The sequence below is a fragment of the Cygnus atratus genome, chromosome 8 (genome assembly GCF_013377495.2).
Source record: "Cygnus atratus isolate AKBS03 ecotype Queensland, Australia chromosome 8, CAtr_DNAZoo_HiC_assembly, whole genome shotgun sequence".
NCBI lineage: Eukaryota > Metazoa > Chordata > Aves > Anseriformes > Anatidae > Cygnus > Cygnus atratus.
The window spans coordinates 28743491-28761304 of record NC_066369.1 but is presented as its reverse complement, the minus strand read 5'-3'; the positions used below and the strand labels follow the sequence as shown (position 1 = coordinate 28761304).

At 40.5% G+C, this 17814-nt stretch overlaps 2 protein-coding genes across 2 annotated transcripts in view; one reads left to right on the top strand and one right to left on the bottom strand.

The window, feature by feature from the left end:
- Nucleotides 1-17814, bottom strand: part of FGGY (FGGY carbohydrate kinase domain containing) — a 308806-nt gene that overhangs the window by 290606 nt on the left and 386 nt on the right. The window contains exons 2-3 of the mRNA XM_035538252.2: nt 10830-11002; nt 1215-1460 (exon numbers count right to left, since the gene is read on the bottom strand). The gene's annotated coding sequence lies outside the window, so the exon portion shown is untranslated. The remainder of the gene's footprint in view (nt 1-1214; nt 1461-10829; nt 11003-17814) is intronic.
- Nucleotides 14105-16737, top strand: LOC126913384 (CARD- and ANK-domain containing inflammasome adapter protein-like). Its single transcript, XM_050712116.1, has one exon. The coding sequence runs from the start codon at nt 14476-14478 to the stop codon at nt 16735-16737; it is 2262 nt and encodes a 753-aa protein (XP_050568073.1). The 5' UTR covers nt 14105-14475.

The following is a 17814-nucleotide window of genomic DNA, read 5'->3' as shown; positions in this document are numbered from 1 at the left end:
AAGACTCATTACGAACCCTCCAGTGGTATGTCTGGGCCCCAATCAAGATATGATCCTTATCATGCTGAATAATCACTAAGTGTCTGACCCAAATACCTAAAAGGGAGAAAAGGAACCCAAAATCTCAAAACACACCTTTAGTTTTCCTGTTTGGCTTTGCTATCATACAGATCGCCCATTCTCCCTGCTGACTGAACCAGTTAATTTCTAAATATAAATATTCTGATTATTTAAAAGATTGCTTTTATACATCAAATTACGTAAAAACTACGTAAAGCTATGCTCTAGGCATAGCTGCCTTTAGGAGTGACATTACAAGAATTTACAGTTAGTCTGCAACAAGATTACCGAACAAAGATAGCCCTTGAAAAGCTAGCAGCAAAGTTTCCTTCTTTAAACGATGGAAAGCAAGCAGAATTTAGTGGTCTTTGTCCAGTTTCCTTCTCCTTTAAACAGAGATTTCTAACCAGTATCTTTCCAGTGCAGCACCGCAGGAAGCAGCACATCTTTATCTAACTTCCCGCAACATCAGGTTTCAGGGCTGTGACCTGTGAAAAAGCAGGCCACTCTTCTCTGTGCACATTCAGCTGGGCTTTTAATATTTTAGCTTGGTTAGAGACTTCTGAATTTTATTTGCCACTTCTGCACTGCCCAAACCATCTAAGCTTAGTGTATTTAGGGAAGTGCTCCTGGCTGAGCCTCAGTGCTACTTAACAGCTTTTACTTCTGTCTAATTTTGCAAAAGTAACAATAAAGTTGACCGATATTTCTATTTTTTCAAAATACTGATTGAACAGTTACCAAAAAGCAGCACAACTCCTAACGATGCTAGACAGAAATACCAGTTCTGGAAATCAGGCCACTGATACATACTGGGAAGGAAACATGTTTAAAAATCATAGTGTATTCTCATGTTGGGTAACAGGGATGTCAGAATCTCTAGCGTAGAAGGAAAGAAAACAAGCAAGGGCAAAACATTTTGTCCCAAGAGACTTTTTCTCTTACCAGGAATTTGCTGAGCCTCAAACCAAACTCTTATCTTCACCAGAAAGTTACATGGCTCTAGCTCTTTAAAACGGATAGTTTAAATTAAAACATTAAAAGATGCACACTCTTATTTCACTGATTTTGATACAACCTGGGGCCTTGCTGCATGACCTTGGGTAGCTTTAGCTGCGGTGTTTTAAGATATCAATGAAATAACTTAGATTTACCTGCCAGTTTGTGGACTGCAGGAGCTGAAGGGTTGGCCACCAGTGCCGCAAGGGCTGCTGCTGCCAGGCAAGCAGGGACAGATCAGCCACCAGGCCTTGATGCACATAAGCACTTTTTTTTCACATTGGTGCCAGCTTGAGCAGCCACCTTTTCCCTCCTTCTTTACATCTTCTTTTCCACTTATTTATGTTTATGCTGGTGGAACTTCTTAGAATATTGCAGGAAACTGATCGTCTAGAAATAACCTGGCCAAAAGGAAAAAAAAATATAGTGGTTTGTTTTTTTCAATCTGCATTGCTTCCCTTATTTGATTAAGCAGACAGCCCCACAAACACTGAAGTTATGGGGGTCATGGAGCAGCAGAACCTCAGTGCCCGTAACCAGCAGTAGGGATGTGGCATCCTCTGAAAGAAATGCTCATTAGCAATCTCCAAATTACCAGAAATTGAGTCAGAATTCTTAAATTCACTCTTCCCAATTTAAACTGCGCTACAAAAATGCCCAGGCAGCTCTTGCACCAGTTTTAATAACTTAATTTGAATTCACACTTTGGGTTAAACAAGCCCAACTTCCCATATGGACAAACCTATAAAACGTGGTTTGACTTTCACAGCGAACAATTTTCATGCGCCCATTAACTTGAACAAGAACTGGGAGTCCTTAGTGTACCTGCTTATGAAACTGCTTTGTGTGAGATGACTAACTTTGTGCATATATATTTAAAATTATTTAAGAGGGCAGCGAGGTTATTATTCAAAGTCTTACAAATGGAATTTCTTGCACATGCTCCTGATGTTGGCTTCCATGTCTGTTTTGAATTTACTTACAAAATACACCAGCACACCCAAAATTAGTTACAAGCTATTTCCTTGGCCCCCTCTGTTCACTGTTTATCATTCTTATGTGCAGAAATTGCTTCTGTGTTTTTCACTGGACAGGAAATGCCAGACTGGCAATATGAGAAAGGCTTGGTTTTTAACTTCATGTCAATTGTTGTTGCTTCCACGGTTATGTGCCTGTGGGTTGAACGGGCATCTGGGTTAATGAAATGCTGGTACTGCTAGGATCTGTGGCAGCTATTTGCTACTAGCAACGCCAGTTACATTTCCAATCAAACTCTAAAGGTAACAACAAAGTGACAAAAGGAACAGGGTAATGAGCTCAGGGAACAGAAGATCTTACCAAGTTACTCCTTTTCTGCTAGAAACAGCTCAATTCCCAAATCTGTTGCAAATTAAGGACATAAGCATCTCAGTTTAGGAACAGTACTGCCTGATGTTCTGTAGTCTTTCTCATGGTATTCTCTCTTGAATTTCAATTCTAAGTGTCCTGACATGTCCACAGCCTGATCTAAGAAGGAAAAGCCAACGTTATCCCCTTTGGGAAGACACCATGCAGCTCAGCCACAGACATGCAGGCCTGGCACCCTGTGAAAAGCACAGTACTACTGGCCTCATCCTTTCCCTTCCTCTTTAGGGGGCTCTAGCTCCTACAGAGGCAGTAATGCTCTAAGGGCAGTAAGAAGAAATAGAACTCCTTGTCCTGTACCGCTGCACAGAAACGGGCACAAGCGAGATCTAGCAATTAACATCCAAAAATAAAACCAGATTCCTCACTGCTTCTAGGGTTCAGCTGGTCTCGCATCAGACAGCAGCACTGTAAGTAGCGAATCTGAGTTTAAATCCCAGGTACAGCTTTACACGGGACTAATCCATAGTCACACACAAGGCTTCTCACAACACCTCTTTGTGCGAAGCACAAGGAAGATCTATGGTGCAGTGCAGGTCTTAGCTTAAAAAGGAAAACCAACAACAAAAAAGACAACAACAACCCAAAAGTCCCAAATCTAAGAACTGTTTCTAGGCCTAAATCCTCTCTCTGGTTCAGATCTTCAGAATGCTCTGGGCTTCATGGAGATCTGCACTCTGACTTGAATTACTTGAAGACTCAAAGGTACGTGAGACTCAAAAGTGAGTCTCAGAGTTGAAAAGGAGTTTTATGAGTAGAGGTTAAAACCAACAAAAGCTCTCCATGCAGCCAGTAAAAATGCTCACTTTTGCCTATACAACCAAAAATGATCATTTATAATGATGAAGCCCCTCAAACAAGCCAAAGGCTGTTTAAATTCATCAGAAGAGTCAGAATAGAAGTAAAGCTCTCAAAGACTATTTTAATACCTTGTTATTTTTTTCATTTTCAACCATCAGTATTTGCCTAATCTAAAGCCTATACGTTTTGATTCATTAATTAAACTATATTTAAACATTGCTATACTTTGATCTAAAGCTGGAGTACTAGGACAGGCTTCACAGCACTGATATTTTTAATCTCATTTGCTGCGTATATGCCTGCTGTGCCCAACGTCACGAGCCTCATCCTCATCTTGAGTTTAGGTATTATTTGATACTTCACGCTCTGGGATTCCTTCCTTAAGTCTAAAACCTCAATTTAAGCCAGCTGTTAAACAATAACTAGACATGTGTGGAATTTTCCCACTCAGTGAAAATGAAAACTAGATTTTATTTTTTATTTTTTTTAAGATTTAAAGTCCATTGCGGGATGGCTCGTTTTAAATAAAGACAAAGAAACCATCAAGGTTGGTTCACCTGTGTAATGTGAAAATGATCCTGTGCGACATAGCTGCATGTATTATTTCATGCCTCATCCACGTTATGGTTTAATTTACAAAGCTATGTTGTCTTTTTTAACTTCCAATTTTACTGTTACATTATACAGTTTGCTTGAAGCAGATAGCGTTAAGTCTGAACATATTTGTCCTCTCAGCCCGTTCTTTAAGCTGTGACATCCTTCGGCTGGCACTGAAGTCTGGTGTCCCCTCTGTGCTGCCATTCGCAGACAGTCACCTAGCATCGAAGTACGGGGCACGTGGGCTGCTGCCTGTGCTACCTTGCTCCTGTGCCTCACTTTTACCCAAGACAGCATGTGTCTCTAGCAATAGGATGGAGAACAAACCGCAGTCCATCCAAGCACTGTGTAAGCTGATATTATTAAAATACAGAAAATGTTAGCATTGAAATATATAGATTTTAAATACCACTTCAATCTCAAGAAAATGGGCTCCAGAAAAACACACTGTTCTACCAGACGCTGTGGCATGTGAAGGGTTAAAATCGATGAAGTATTCGAAACTAACAGAATGTTTTCCTGTAAACTCCTTCTATGGTGTGATCTAGGGGAAGGTCCAACTTAAGTGCTGGATGTTCATACAGGATTTCCTATGACTAATGCTGTCAACATTCAAAACTTTTAATTTAAAATGTGGGCGTTCTACACAGATAGGAAATTTACCATTTAAGATTTCTTATTCAAAAATGAATGAAAATTACTCCAATTTTCAGATTCATTTGCTGTACATGGAACGATACATAAAAAAAGGAAGTCACTAAGTGGCATATGCTGGGATCGCCTGCCAAGCTTTTACACAAGTCTTTTATATCTGGATAGGATCCACAGGAAGCTTGTACAGGAAGGCCTTTTCCTTCCTTATTTTTGAAAAGCTTTGTTGGATGGAAATTATGCCAGTGAGTAGAAGAGGAGGAGGGGGGAGCAAACTACCATTCTGGTGGGTTTGGTGCCAATCCATGCAAAACTGAAAGTTATATTGAGATAACATTAATGCATCCTGTTGTAAAATAGACCAACACCAAGCAAACCCGCAGAACACAGGAGACATTTAATAGTTCTTGATTTAAAAGACTCAAAGAAAAGGAACAGAGGTACCAATTCAAAACAGTATGGGAAGTAGAACTCTGGGCTGTAATCTGCCAAAATTAAGCTAAATTTGCCAATATTTCTAGAAAATAGATCATGGCCTTGTATAGTCTCTAGTAAGCTTGCTCTGAATTCTGTTGCAAGCTCTGACTAGTTCAGATAAATTTAATAGTGCTACTTTATTGAATTAAGCATGAATTCAATATAGTTTGAGCTGTCACTACAATATCCCTTCTTTCACTTCTTAATGTCACGCTGATCCCATTCTCACAATGCTACATTAACACTTAGCTGAAACTAAGCTTTCCCCACGTCTTGTGACAAAAGGAAAAAAAGGGTGATTTTCTAGCTCTTCTCTTTACTTATTGTAGCTAGTTCACTGTGCAAGAACTTGTTAAAAAAAATCACTCTTTTTTCCTTAATCTGAGTCTTTTAAAAATCCCTAGCAGACATACTACTACTCTGTGTACTATTATGGGATATATATTGAGCCAAAGACTGCTTTACTGGGAACCATAACAGCAGAAAACAGACCTACAGGTAGGCTACAATGGCTGTAGGTACCTCTTCAGCATCCACCACGTCAGCTGGCAGGAGTCCCAGAAGTCTCGGAGAACAGAAATTAACCCTGAGAGTCTTGTAAACCCAGAATGGCTATTTAGGCAGGCAAGGAAAACAATTCTTAAATAGGGAATGCTTCTACTGCACAGCAGAGGAGACAGAAGTTGCAAATTAATGGGTTTGATGACAGAGGAAAAAGGGGAATAGGGGACTTTAAATGTCTAAGACAGTATTCAAAGGAAGAGGAGTAAAGTAGTATACAGGGTACAATGGAAGACATCAAAAGCATCATAAAGAATGACGGAAGAGTATGCAGCTCTTGCACAGGCTTTTGGTGGAGGTGTGCAATTCTCTCCAGCTGGACATTAGAACCAATTCAGAGCATGAAAGCTATTATTAAAAAAAAAAAAAAAAAAGAAGGATGCTGGTATGCTGGTGTAATGAGTCAGGCGTGTGCTTTGTCCTCAGAGTAGCTATGGCACAGGTAACAACTGTATGTAATCAGCTGCTGTGAGAAAAGGCATTCCTAGAGGAAAGAAAATCCATGCTGATGTGTTTTCCTTGCTCTTGTGACCAAAGCTAGTTTAAAAAAAGCCTGTTTGTGCAGCCAACATTTCTCTGCTCTCAGGGTTTTCTACAGGAATAAGGAATAAAAAAAATAGTTTAAGGAAAGGGAAGAGAGAAGTCTGAAATGAAAGCTCCGGTTCAGATGAGACTGCACATGATTTGCAAAGCGATGGAAACTGAGGGGGCAGCTAGGTCATGCCTTTCCCCTGCTGGATGAATCACTCTTTGAATGGAAATTTGAGTAGGAAGACATAATGGCTTGGGAACAAAGAGAGCTGCTGGAATATCACAGGTGCAGCTGAACAGAGAAGGATGTTTTGGGATATGCCAAGGAAAGCAAACGCCATGAATCTGGAGGAGTTGTCAGGGCTTTGTGATTTAGGGAGCGACCCAAGTCAGCACGGGTGTCTCACGTGGAGTCAGACAGGAGGAAGGCTGAGGCCCTGATCCAGAGCAGCAGCTAATCACTTCCTCCGTGCTTCAGCACGGTTCTGAATTCAGAAAGATAGAAGCTGCTAATGTTTTACTGAAGTTTTTGGGAATCAAACCTGCGCTCCAGTGAAGCACCTCTCTATAGTCAACTATATACTTACACACTTTCTGAACTGGAGCCAAGGTGAGGCACGGGAATCCAGATGCTGACAAACAAGGAGACACAGACGGTCTGGGGAACCAGCACAGTCAGCCAAAGCCAGAGATCAAATGAGGGACAGGGGAAGCAGTCAGAAGTGGAATGAGGAGATAACATGAAAGAACTGATACTCTCTGCCTCAGAAAACACTAGCAAGAGAAATGCTGTGAAACAGAAGAAAAGCTACCAACCAAATTACAGCACTGTGAACAGATTAAAACACTAACAAGAAAGAAACAGTACATGGTGATGATTTGATAGCATTGCTATATACCAGGCGAGTTAAACTTTGTTTCGATGTACAACAAGCATAAATAAACGTAAGATGATTTTAACTAGTTGACCAGGATGGAGTTCAACTGAATCACAATAAAGGTAAATGGGAAAAAAAGAAAAAAAAAGAAAAAAAGAAAAGAAAAAAAAAAGAAAGAAAGAAATGCTTCCATAAAATCTTTTCCAGGAAAAAAGGGAGGAAAAATTCTGATTTAAAAAAAAAAATGTATAAAAAGCCCCTTGAATAATTTGAATTGTCCGAAGACTAGAAAAGTGCTATAATTTAGATAGAGTAGTGAAGATCTAATGGTGATAGACATATGAAGGCAGGTAGAATTTAAGTGAAACTTGGATTTTAGCCATTTAACATGAAACAACTGAGAACAACCTACTATTTCTCTAAATATAGAATACTAGAACAAAAGAAAAAAATAAAAAAGTAATGAAGACAAGCTAAACCAGCATTGCCAGGCTCTCTGTTAGCCCTGAGTTGCCTTGCCTTTCTGTACGGTGGTGAACGATGCTACTGAAAAACTGAGAAACAAAGAAATAATAAAGGAACTTCTTCCACTGAAGATTCACAAGGTTGCGCTGAATTTTTGACCCAGTGCTTTACCAGTCCTCTGTAAAACTACAGCAGTAAGAAAAACCTGAAGGACCGACAGTGAAATAGCTACCTCTCCAAGCTCAGGGAGCAGGGAATACGGGAACCATTTTCAAGGTAAACAGGCAGAGAGACAAGACGCAGAACTAGAATATTAAGAAAAATAATAATAACCAAAGCTTATGGAGGCCTGGATGACAGCTACGGAGAAAGCAAGAGATGCAGGGAATCTCCTCCTACGTACAAGCCCATCAGGAAGATCAATTTGACTCAGCCAGGCCCAATTGCCCTCAGACAGCTTTAAGGAGGGAAATTACCTGAGCCCCCAGTCCCTACTGTCTGCTTTCCCATTTACAAATACTACAGTAGCTTTTTCCTGCTGCTGGTGTTACTTGAACCTAAAATTTACCACCGCTAATTCAGAAGGCACACTGTGTCTTTTACAGAGTAATTATAAAGTAGTTTTTCTTACCAGAATAAAAAAAAAATATTGAGATGGTTTTCCACACTGAATTAAAAAGTTTTATATTTCTTCAGGTTCAGAAAAAACAACTGTGGAACTAAAATAAATGGTTTTGAAAATTCTTTTGACATAATAAATACAATTTATATACATAAATGGATTCCTCAGAGAGGGGAAAATTTCATTGGGAGGGGGGAGACTTCATTGGCAAGACATTGTTTAGGTAAATGTCTGTACAATGTCTGATGCTTGACATCTAACTGTAATACCTTAATAAATAACAGCAATTAAAACTGGTTTATGATGTGCCAAAACATTATTTCCTTTCAAAGTCCCATTAGTCTCTATTAATCTCTACAGCATTTTATAATCAGTAGGAACAAAATCCTGCTTGCATACTGGTTTGAATTCAGAGCAGTTTTCCACAAGCTACTGTAGCTCTGCAAAGCAAATCAGGCCAAAAGGCTTCCGCAGGAGATGTGGTGGCACCACCACGGTCACCTTCTGGGAGCAACGCTGCCTGCAAGGGGAGCCCAGTCAGCACAGGGGCCGTGGGGAGGGAGGATCCTGGCCTTCAACAGTTAAAGAACTTTAACGAAGTATTTCCTTCTGTAAGATTTCACTGACAAAGTGTACGTTCCTGACTCAAAACCACAAGGGCTTGTTTGGTTTAAAATGGGAAAAAAAAATCTGCCTGTTCTGAAAAAAAAAACAAAAAAAAAACAGAAAAACAAAACAAACCACCTCGCCTGCTCTCCATTTGGTTGTGCTGATCCCTGAAGATGCCTCAGCATTTAGTAACTTAATACTTGTACTTCATTTACATTTCATGCTAATGACTTGAGGACTAACATCTCGCCATAACTGCTTTCTGTTAGGGCTGGGGTGAAAAGACACATTTAAACACCTAAAATGATAAGGTAAAAATCACAACATTGATACAACTTCAAGCCAATTATTGGAGAATGGTTTCTCCTCATTAGTAAAATCAGTATTAGTGTCCATATGGGTTTAGGAATTAACAGACAAATTAGTTCTTAAATTAAGCTTGTGACAGCAAAGATTTCTGCAGAATAAATGCGTATGGAAACAGACAACTCTTGATAATCACCAGACGTAAAAGTAGTTATTTTTCTTTTTTGCCCTTTGCATTATGTAAATTTCAGTAACTAAATGCATATTTCATCATATCATCGCCAACAATTTTTCTGTTTGTTTCAGGGTAACTTTTACCCTATTTATTATGTCTTGAAACAAGCACCTTGCTTTTCCTCAGCTGTGCGAAGCTAAATTAGAACACCTTTTTTCCTTCTACCACTGCTACATTGCTTCTGGGAAAACTACCTGGTGAGTAATTCCATGGAGAATTTGGAAGAATACCTAAATCTAATTACTCAAAAAACCCGAACGGCAAAAAAAAAGCTGTCTAAGTAGTTTGGTCGCTCTTCTAAAACCTCACTAATATATCCACGGTGAACAGAAAAACAATCCCAATCCTCACTTTGGATGATTTATGTAACGTTGGGCCTCACTTCTGCAGTTCGATCCGGATACACAGTCTGCTCTCACAGCGTTTACAGCCATCTGTGGCACTTCACCGATGGGTATTACCCACTTACAATACCCCAGGATGGAATCTCATAAAAGTACATACTAATCTTTGGAAAAATAACATTTTGCATTGCAGAAGTGCAGCACTTAATAGGATCTTCATTTGTTTATACTTGAGGAAATGGTATTGTAGTGTTAGGATAACATTGTTTGTGACCTGCATTGTAAATAGACTAAAATACCTGAGTTATTATATCAGCTGTTGTATTATTACTTAGTATTTTGAAGGCATCCATGACTTTTGGAGGAGGCTGGGGAGCCGTGCTGTCTGCGAGGCAGCTTTTTAAGGACAGGACCTGGCACGGGGCACTCGGCAGGGGTGGTTCAGTGCTGCCAGCACGCAAGCTGCAGAGAGGATGAGATGGGAGCCCAGTGCGCGGGGTGAGGTGCAAAACACGAGGCTGGACAGATCAGCTTTCCCCCCTCCAGGAGGCCCCAGCCAGGCCCCCGAGGGCAGGCATGTTCTTGTGTGCCAGTGCCGCTGGGAGGATGGCACTGCTCCTGGGAATACCTCGCGTTTAAATACCAGCCGGGCAGAGGCTTCCCAGTACCAGGAAGGCCCCAGGTCTGCTCTGGGCAGAAATGTGACTAAACACAAACAGGACCGCTCCGTGCCAAAGCTCCCCTTTCGACTTCCCTAATTTATTGTCGTTAATCTTCAGGCAAAACCAAGCACTACACTTTGTCTCTCTTGCAGACGTTCTGACTAGTCAGCTTCTCTTCCAGTGTTATAATAAGTCAAGTACGCTCTAATCATCACCACGAACACTTCATACGCTGCTGTTTCTCAATCTAACTATACCTAAATATAGTTCAACCTCAACTAGCCAGGCCACACTTAGATTTCTGGTTATCCAGAGCAAAGCTTTATTCCTGAGCCATGTTTGTTAATGACAATGCCTTGATTACCCAGATACGTTTCCCCATCCCTTATGTTTAGATAATGACGTTGGCTTTGCTATCTCTTACAAACTGGTTATTCTACAGTGAGATATGTTTCCAATAAACAGCTGGCATTACTACAAACAATTGTCTTCAGTGAAATTAAAGCACACGTTGGGAAACATAAAAATATCACGGTGAGCGAAACCGTGTTATTAATGCTTGGCTTTCCATCAATTTTGTCAAGAAAATGCCCAAGAGAACCCAAGAAGTTACTGGCAGTCACTCACTCGGCTGCAGCACATGCAGTTTCAGCAGAAGGCAGTAACCGCAGCTGGAGGTTCCTCGCTGAGAGGTGGAGAGCCTCGGTGGAGAAATGGTGACCTCTGCAGGTCCCTCGGTCCTCCTCGTCGCAAATGGTGGCTCAACGGCATGCAAGGTGTAGTTTTGGTTGCTTTCATCTCTGAGAAATTAAAATAAAGAAAATTAAACGTCTGTTTGATGATGGCATTGCAACATAAAATAGGCTCGAAAACACGGGCACGTGTTAATTTAAGAAATAAATGTTCATCTCTGAGAAGGCAGAAAACAATACTTCAAAGGACAGAAACTTCAAAGCGCTCTGGAACTTCAAAGCGTTGCACCACCATTAATAAACACACAGGACATGTCTGTGAGGTAGAAAAAAATTTCCTTTTTTAATGCTTGTGTAAACAGGGCACTGAGATTAAGTGATTTGCCCAAGGACACAAGTAGCAAAACTGAGATTCCACGTACAAAATAACTGGCTCAAGCCTTCTTTCTCCGACCAGCGACAGCTGGGTTAAAATGGTGATTAGATGCTCCCTAACTGAAATCACTCAGCAGAGGCCAAAATGCAGACCTTCTCTATCAATAGCATCACCTGCCCTTTTCCAGGCCTGCTCTAAACTCTGTCATGCTGCTCTCAGCTGACACCCTCCCACAGAGTATACACAGATCTATCCAAATTAGGTCTTTTCTATGTAAATTTACATTTACACAGAGTCTTGCTGCTGTATTTAACAATGACATGAGAGCTTATGGTAAAGAATTTCAGTATATCTGTCAAGATAACCTGCTCACTACAGGCTTCTTGGCAACACTTAATTAAAATACCAGCAGCACACCTATGTTTCTCCGATGATCCCACCGAAGCTGAACCTGCCCTAGTTCCAGCCAGAAGTGTATCCTATGCCCTTCTGGAGGAAAGCGCAGAAGTTCCTCAACGTTTGCATGCTGATCTGCTCCATCTCCATGCTGCTGAACACAAAGATCCTAAAGTGCTATGTTACAAAGAAGACACAAGCAAAATCTATCATTTCCCTTTCTATTAAAAATAACTTAATATGGAAAAGCCCTTGGATATGTTGAGCTAAAGATCCCAGCAAAAATGAAACTGACCTGTAAAGCATTTTCCAAGAAAAAAATCTCCTTATGCCCCTTAGACAACAGATATAAGTAAAAGATAATAAGGAAGGCCCAAGATCTGCCTTAGTAATATTAAGTTTTGCCATTCTGATTTTTAATGAAGAGCTTCCTGGTGATCCTACACGTGTGTGGTCTCATGCACTTAATTAAAGGATGTGGAGATGTGGAACTTTAATATAGCTTCCTTCCCTAAAACATTTATATTTCAAATAAGTAGAGTTAATAAGTTCAAAAGATATAAACAGAACGCGTGCTTCAAATAGCCCATCATGAATATCTTTTCTTCTCAGCTCTTTGGGTTTTTATTCTTTTTTGAGGTCATTGCTGGAACAAAGACTTAATTCTGAAAGTACTTAAAACACTAATTAAAAAATAAAGGATTTTCAAATGTAATTTCTGAAAATTAATCCATACAACCCGCTTCCAAAATTTTCTTGACAAACACGGTTCTTGTTTTAACAGAGAATTTCCTCATGTCACATCCATATAAAGAACTTCTTTAGAAAATATGCAAAATTATGTTTTGAAGCCTAGGATTTGCATCTAGTAACAAGTAATTTACTGCATATTATTTTCCAAAAATAAAGTCTCACAGTGGCTCTAAAAGAGACCTTGCATGCATATATTGTTCAAATGTTCCTCCTCAAGGCCAGTTAAGAGTACTGCACCCTGTAATTAGCACAGTTTAGTAGGACAATTTCTGTACTCAGCACATTAGGAAATTACTGCCGTACTACTAGACTCTTAAAGAATATCACAATTTCTGTTTTTAATTTTTTCCGGAGTTTCAAATTTTTTGTGTGCTTTCTCTATTAACAATACTGCTTAGCACTCACGTGACATTTTCCATTGATAGAGCTCAAAACTTTCCTGTGAGGGAAATCAAGCATCGCTACCTCTGTTTTGCAGTGGAACAATGACAGTGAAGGCATAAAGATCCCATTCCAGCAACCTTTGAGTAAGGACTATTCATTTACTCAAGACAGATATATCTTCAGTACTTTGTTGAGTCAGGCCTGAAGATTAAATGATTTGCAGATCACAGACCGAGTTATTAGCAGTTTTGGGAGCACAATTCAGACCTCTGACTCCTTACAATAAACTCGAGTTTTCCATGTTAAGTGTTAACAATGATTAACTAAATGACAAAAGTTTTGCTGTTCTTGGTGTAGTGCCCTCCTTTGCATTTCAGAGGAATTATTGGGCTCTTAAACTGGCTGTCAAATTTGCTGACTTGGTAACTGGCTGGCTTTCAAAACATATATTAAAGTCTTGATTTTCCTGGCTATTTATTTAATAATTCTTTATTTTTTTTAATATAGTAATTTTTGTAGTCTTACTTATAAAGTCAACTTCAAAAAATAAAAATCTTATCAGTCACATTGTACATACTATTAAAGAAAATACACGCAAAGGTAGCAGGACCCGATAGTAAGGGCGCTGAGCAAAGGAACAGATGGCAAAATTTCCCATTTGCTTAAATAAGGTCAAGCTGTCAGTTTTTCAACTCATTTTGCTTCTTGCTCTTACAGAATCCTGTCATCTTAATTTCTCTCTCAATTGTTTTCCAAATATGCAGATGATTATTACTGTATTTACTTCTCTCCGTGAGGGATTTAAACACCAATAAGTTAAATTAATTACAGCTAGATTCAAAGGTCCTACACGCATACTGAGGACTATACATATTCACAGATTTGAAGCCTTACTTAATTATACTTTAAACGTTGTGTACTGAATCACACACCTTGATCCACCTCATGTAAAAGAATTATGTTCCAGGCAGGTTTTAAGAATGACAAGCTAAATAACCTTAAAGTCAAACACACCTCACAGACTGAAGTTGTAACTCGTAATAGAAAGGCTGGAACGCTTTTTATAGCCAGCTGCCTTAGACAGCTTATTTTTATCTCGATCTTCATGTTTTCATTTCATTACATTATAGGGCTTTCACCTACATCGCTGGCAACGTGTACTCTTTCATTTAAGACAGTACAAAGTATGCAATCATAGCAACTGTAACTACGCTGCTGATTTTCTTTTGTCATGTCTAAAAGACTGGCCATTTCGGCACCTACAAAAAACAGCTTGGCCCAAAGGAACCTGATAAACCCAAACCTTGTATTAAAACACCAGCTTCACAGAAGCATTTTTTTCCTCCCTTATTTTACATTTAAAAGTCTGGAAGAAGTCTTCCCAATGGAGTATCTTTATAAATCACCGATTTTTGTTTTGTTATTAAACGTCACTTGTTGCTAAGGAAGAACAGAGAAGATCAAAGGACTTCTAACAAAACTGGAAAACTAAAGGTGAGAGAGTTTTGCTTTCTTTCTCATTCTGTAAAGACTTATCACTGAACTACAACAACTGCTGGTTCATAGTTCTATAAAAAAGACTGCACGCAGTGATGTGATCCCACTTCGCTACTTCGTACTCAACTCCTAACGTCGAACAACAGCTCAGTTCTCTTTGCTTATCAACGTGACCATGCATTCAACCAGCCTGTTTACAAATCCATATGCAATTGAAGTCCTACGAATTAAAAGAGAGGAGCTAATAGAAGGCATAAATGACCCAGACCATCTGCTGAACTGGCTGATAGACAATGGTATTTTTTCCCCAGAAAAAAAGATGGTCATGAGTTTCTACAGGACACGAACAGAAAAGAACTCCCGAGTTTTAGACATACTGATTTCTCAAGGCGAACGAGCCTGCAGGCTCTTTTTTTATCCTTGTTTAAAGCAGGTGGAGCCAAAACTTTATAACGAGATGAGAAAATATGTCAGCGAAGTTAATGAAAGCATCAGAGATGCAAGAAGACAATTGGTAGGATACTTACTCGAAAAAGACAAGGTTTGGTTTGAAAACAGCAGTGAACGGCACCAGGAAAAAAAAGTGAGTCGTAAAAGAAAAAAGCAAGATTGGGCTATTAAGACCAAGAAAAAAGAAACCCAACTTTCAAGAGCAGCAAAACCTAGAAAAGGTCACTCTGATAGAGGCATCTTTGGTGCAGCTGCTAAGGGCTGTCTTTCTGAGTTAGAGAAAACACTGAAAGATAATGATATTAACGCACTAAACTCCTCAAGAGAAACCCTTCTGCATGTTGCAGCCACTAATGGACACCTAGCAATAATGGAATATTTGATCAGCAAAGGTGCTAAGCCAGATGTGAAGGACAAGAAAGGAAGAACACCACTGCACAGGGCTGCTGAGAAGGGCCACGGTGATGCGGTGAAAATGCTTCTGCGGTGCGGCGCTTCCATGTACAGCTTGGATAAAGAAGGCAAGATGCCGCTTCATGTGGCCGCGCAGAACAGCCACGGTCACATACTGAAGGTGCTCCTGAGAGAAGAGGCAAGAAGCTACAGGAACCAGCACAACTTTTTGCACAGGGCAGCTCTTAAAGATGACAGCAGTCTGGTGAAAATGCTTTTAAAGAGCGGTGCCTCCATTGATGGGAAGGACAGACGAGGACAGACCGCTCTCAGTTACGCTCTTTCTCGTGGGTTTGAAAACACTGCAAAAGTACTGCTAGAGGCCGGAGCCAGGGTTGATTCCAGCATGGCTGAAAGAGCCTTCAACAGCAACCACCCATCCATCTTCAAAATGCTACTAGAATATTCTAAAGATCTGCCATCTGACTTGATGGAGTCAACTCTTTTTAAAGCTGTACAGAAAAATCTGCACGGTGTTGTAGCGGCTTTAGCTGACCGAGGTACAGATGTGAACGCCTACAACGAAATGCAGTACACTCCTTTACTCCTGGCATGCGAAACAGGCAAGGCTGAGTCCGCACAAGTTCTAATCGAAAAGGGAGCAAACTTGGGAATAAAGACTCCTGCTTCAGACTCAGCTTTGCACTTGGCAGTTCAGGCCGGGGCTGCCCCCATCACAAATCTGCTCCTGCGCAAAGGGATGGAAGTTAACCTTACGAATCAGGCTGACGAAACCCCGCTCCATGTCGCTGCACTGCGTAATAAAGCAGCATTAGTTAGCCTGCTAGTCAATGCTGGGGCCAAAGTTAATGCTGTCACTAAAGAGCTGGTGACTCCTCTGCATGTTGCAAGTCAGAGAGGTAACACTGAAGTTGCCCAAGAGCTGTTGCACCACAAAGCCAGTGTTAATGCTAAGGATAGGCAGTCAAAATCACCTTTACATTATGCTTCCGAAAAAGGAGACAAAACAATGGTGGAGATGCTTCTGAATGCTAACGCTGACCCCAACGCACAAGACAAAGAGAAAAGGACCCCCCTGCACGCTGCAGCTGAGAGAGGACATCTCAGCGTCGTCAGAGTTCTGTTGGCTACAAAAGGAAGACTTGGGGTTAAGGACATGGATGGATGTACTCCAATGCACTATGCGGCCATCAAAGGAAACACAGAGATTGTAAAACTTCTTCTGACAACAGGGAAAAATAAGAATATTGATGACAGAAACATATGGAGAAAGACTGCACTGCATATTGCAGCGGAATATGGACACAGTGACTTGATAAATTTGTTACTGAGTTATGGGGCAGCCATCAATGCCTTAGACAACAGCAAGGACACTCCGTTGCATTGTGCTTGCAAGGCCGGTCATTTAAACGCTGTAAATTCCCTCATAAACTGGTCACAAGGAGAAAAAGCAAACCTGCTAGCTGCTAACAGTCTCAAAAAGACCCCGCTGCAAGTAGCAGAATCTAACAGAACAGAAAATCAGGCCCAAATTGTCACACTTTTGAAAAAGAAAATGTTAATAACAAGATGAATATGTAAAGCAAATATTTTAAATGTAAATGCAGAATTATTCTTTAAAATAATTTGGATAGTGCTGTTGCCCAGTATGACTGAGAATTATGTTAGGACAGGCAGAATTAAGTCTGTAATCAAAAGAGGCCACAGAAAAAGCCAAAAGCCGTATCTTAAACATAGCATCGGGCACGTTCAGATTTACTACAGCTACTTCTTCATGCTAATAAATCCTGTCACAAGGCTTGATATAATCCAACCAGGGGAGTGGTGGGGCCCCAAAACTTTGCGGCGAGAGTGTTGCTGTGTTCAGGGCACTACTGGGTGCTGCACTAACATTCAATATTGGCCTGGCCCCTCTTTGCACGTGTGTTATACCCTATCTTGTGACTTTAACATAACCTGGGACTATAAAAAATCGATTTTCTGTCTTTCATTACAGCATTTAGTTTGTTTTTGTATTTTTGAGCATAGAGAATGAAATCAACCTACCACATTTTCTGTTTACTAACTTCACTTTCAAATTGAGTCCAGCACAAAGATGTTCAGAATAAAAAGGCTGCAACAGAATTTATTCGTTCAAGGCAAAGTATTTGTATTGCCATCTCTTGGAACAGAAACATGTTCTTGAGTGTTCTGTGGTCATTTTCTTCACAGTGACAGTTGGCCTTTCACGCTTCCCTTCACTACGTGAACAGAAGCGCCATCACATGAAGGGCCAAATGCTCCTTGCAAAATGGAACACGTTTAAAAGCACGTGGAAATAAAACTGGGATTTTGATGGCCATGTTACAATGCTTTAAGGAGCACAACACCCTTCTGCTGCCATCTCCCAGATGAGAGACCTCATTGCTCTCTACAGCTACCTGAAAGGAAGGTGTGGGGAGCTGGGAGTCGGCCTCTTCTCACAGGTAACCAGTCACAAGACTAGAGAGAATGGCCTCAAGTTGCACCAGGGGAGGTTCAGGTTCGAAATTCGGAGACATTTCACCTCAGAAAGAGCAGTCAGGCATTGGGACGGGTTGCCCAGGGAGGTGGTGGCGTCACCGTCCCTGGGGGCGTTCAAGGGAAGGTTGGACATGGTGCTTAGGGACGT

Excerpts from the sequence above, each read along its gene's own strand:
- LOC126913384 (XM_050712116.1), top strand. The coding sequence starts at position 14,476 with ATGCATTCAACCAGCCTGTTTACAAATCCATATGCAATTGAAGTCCTA.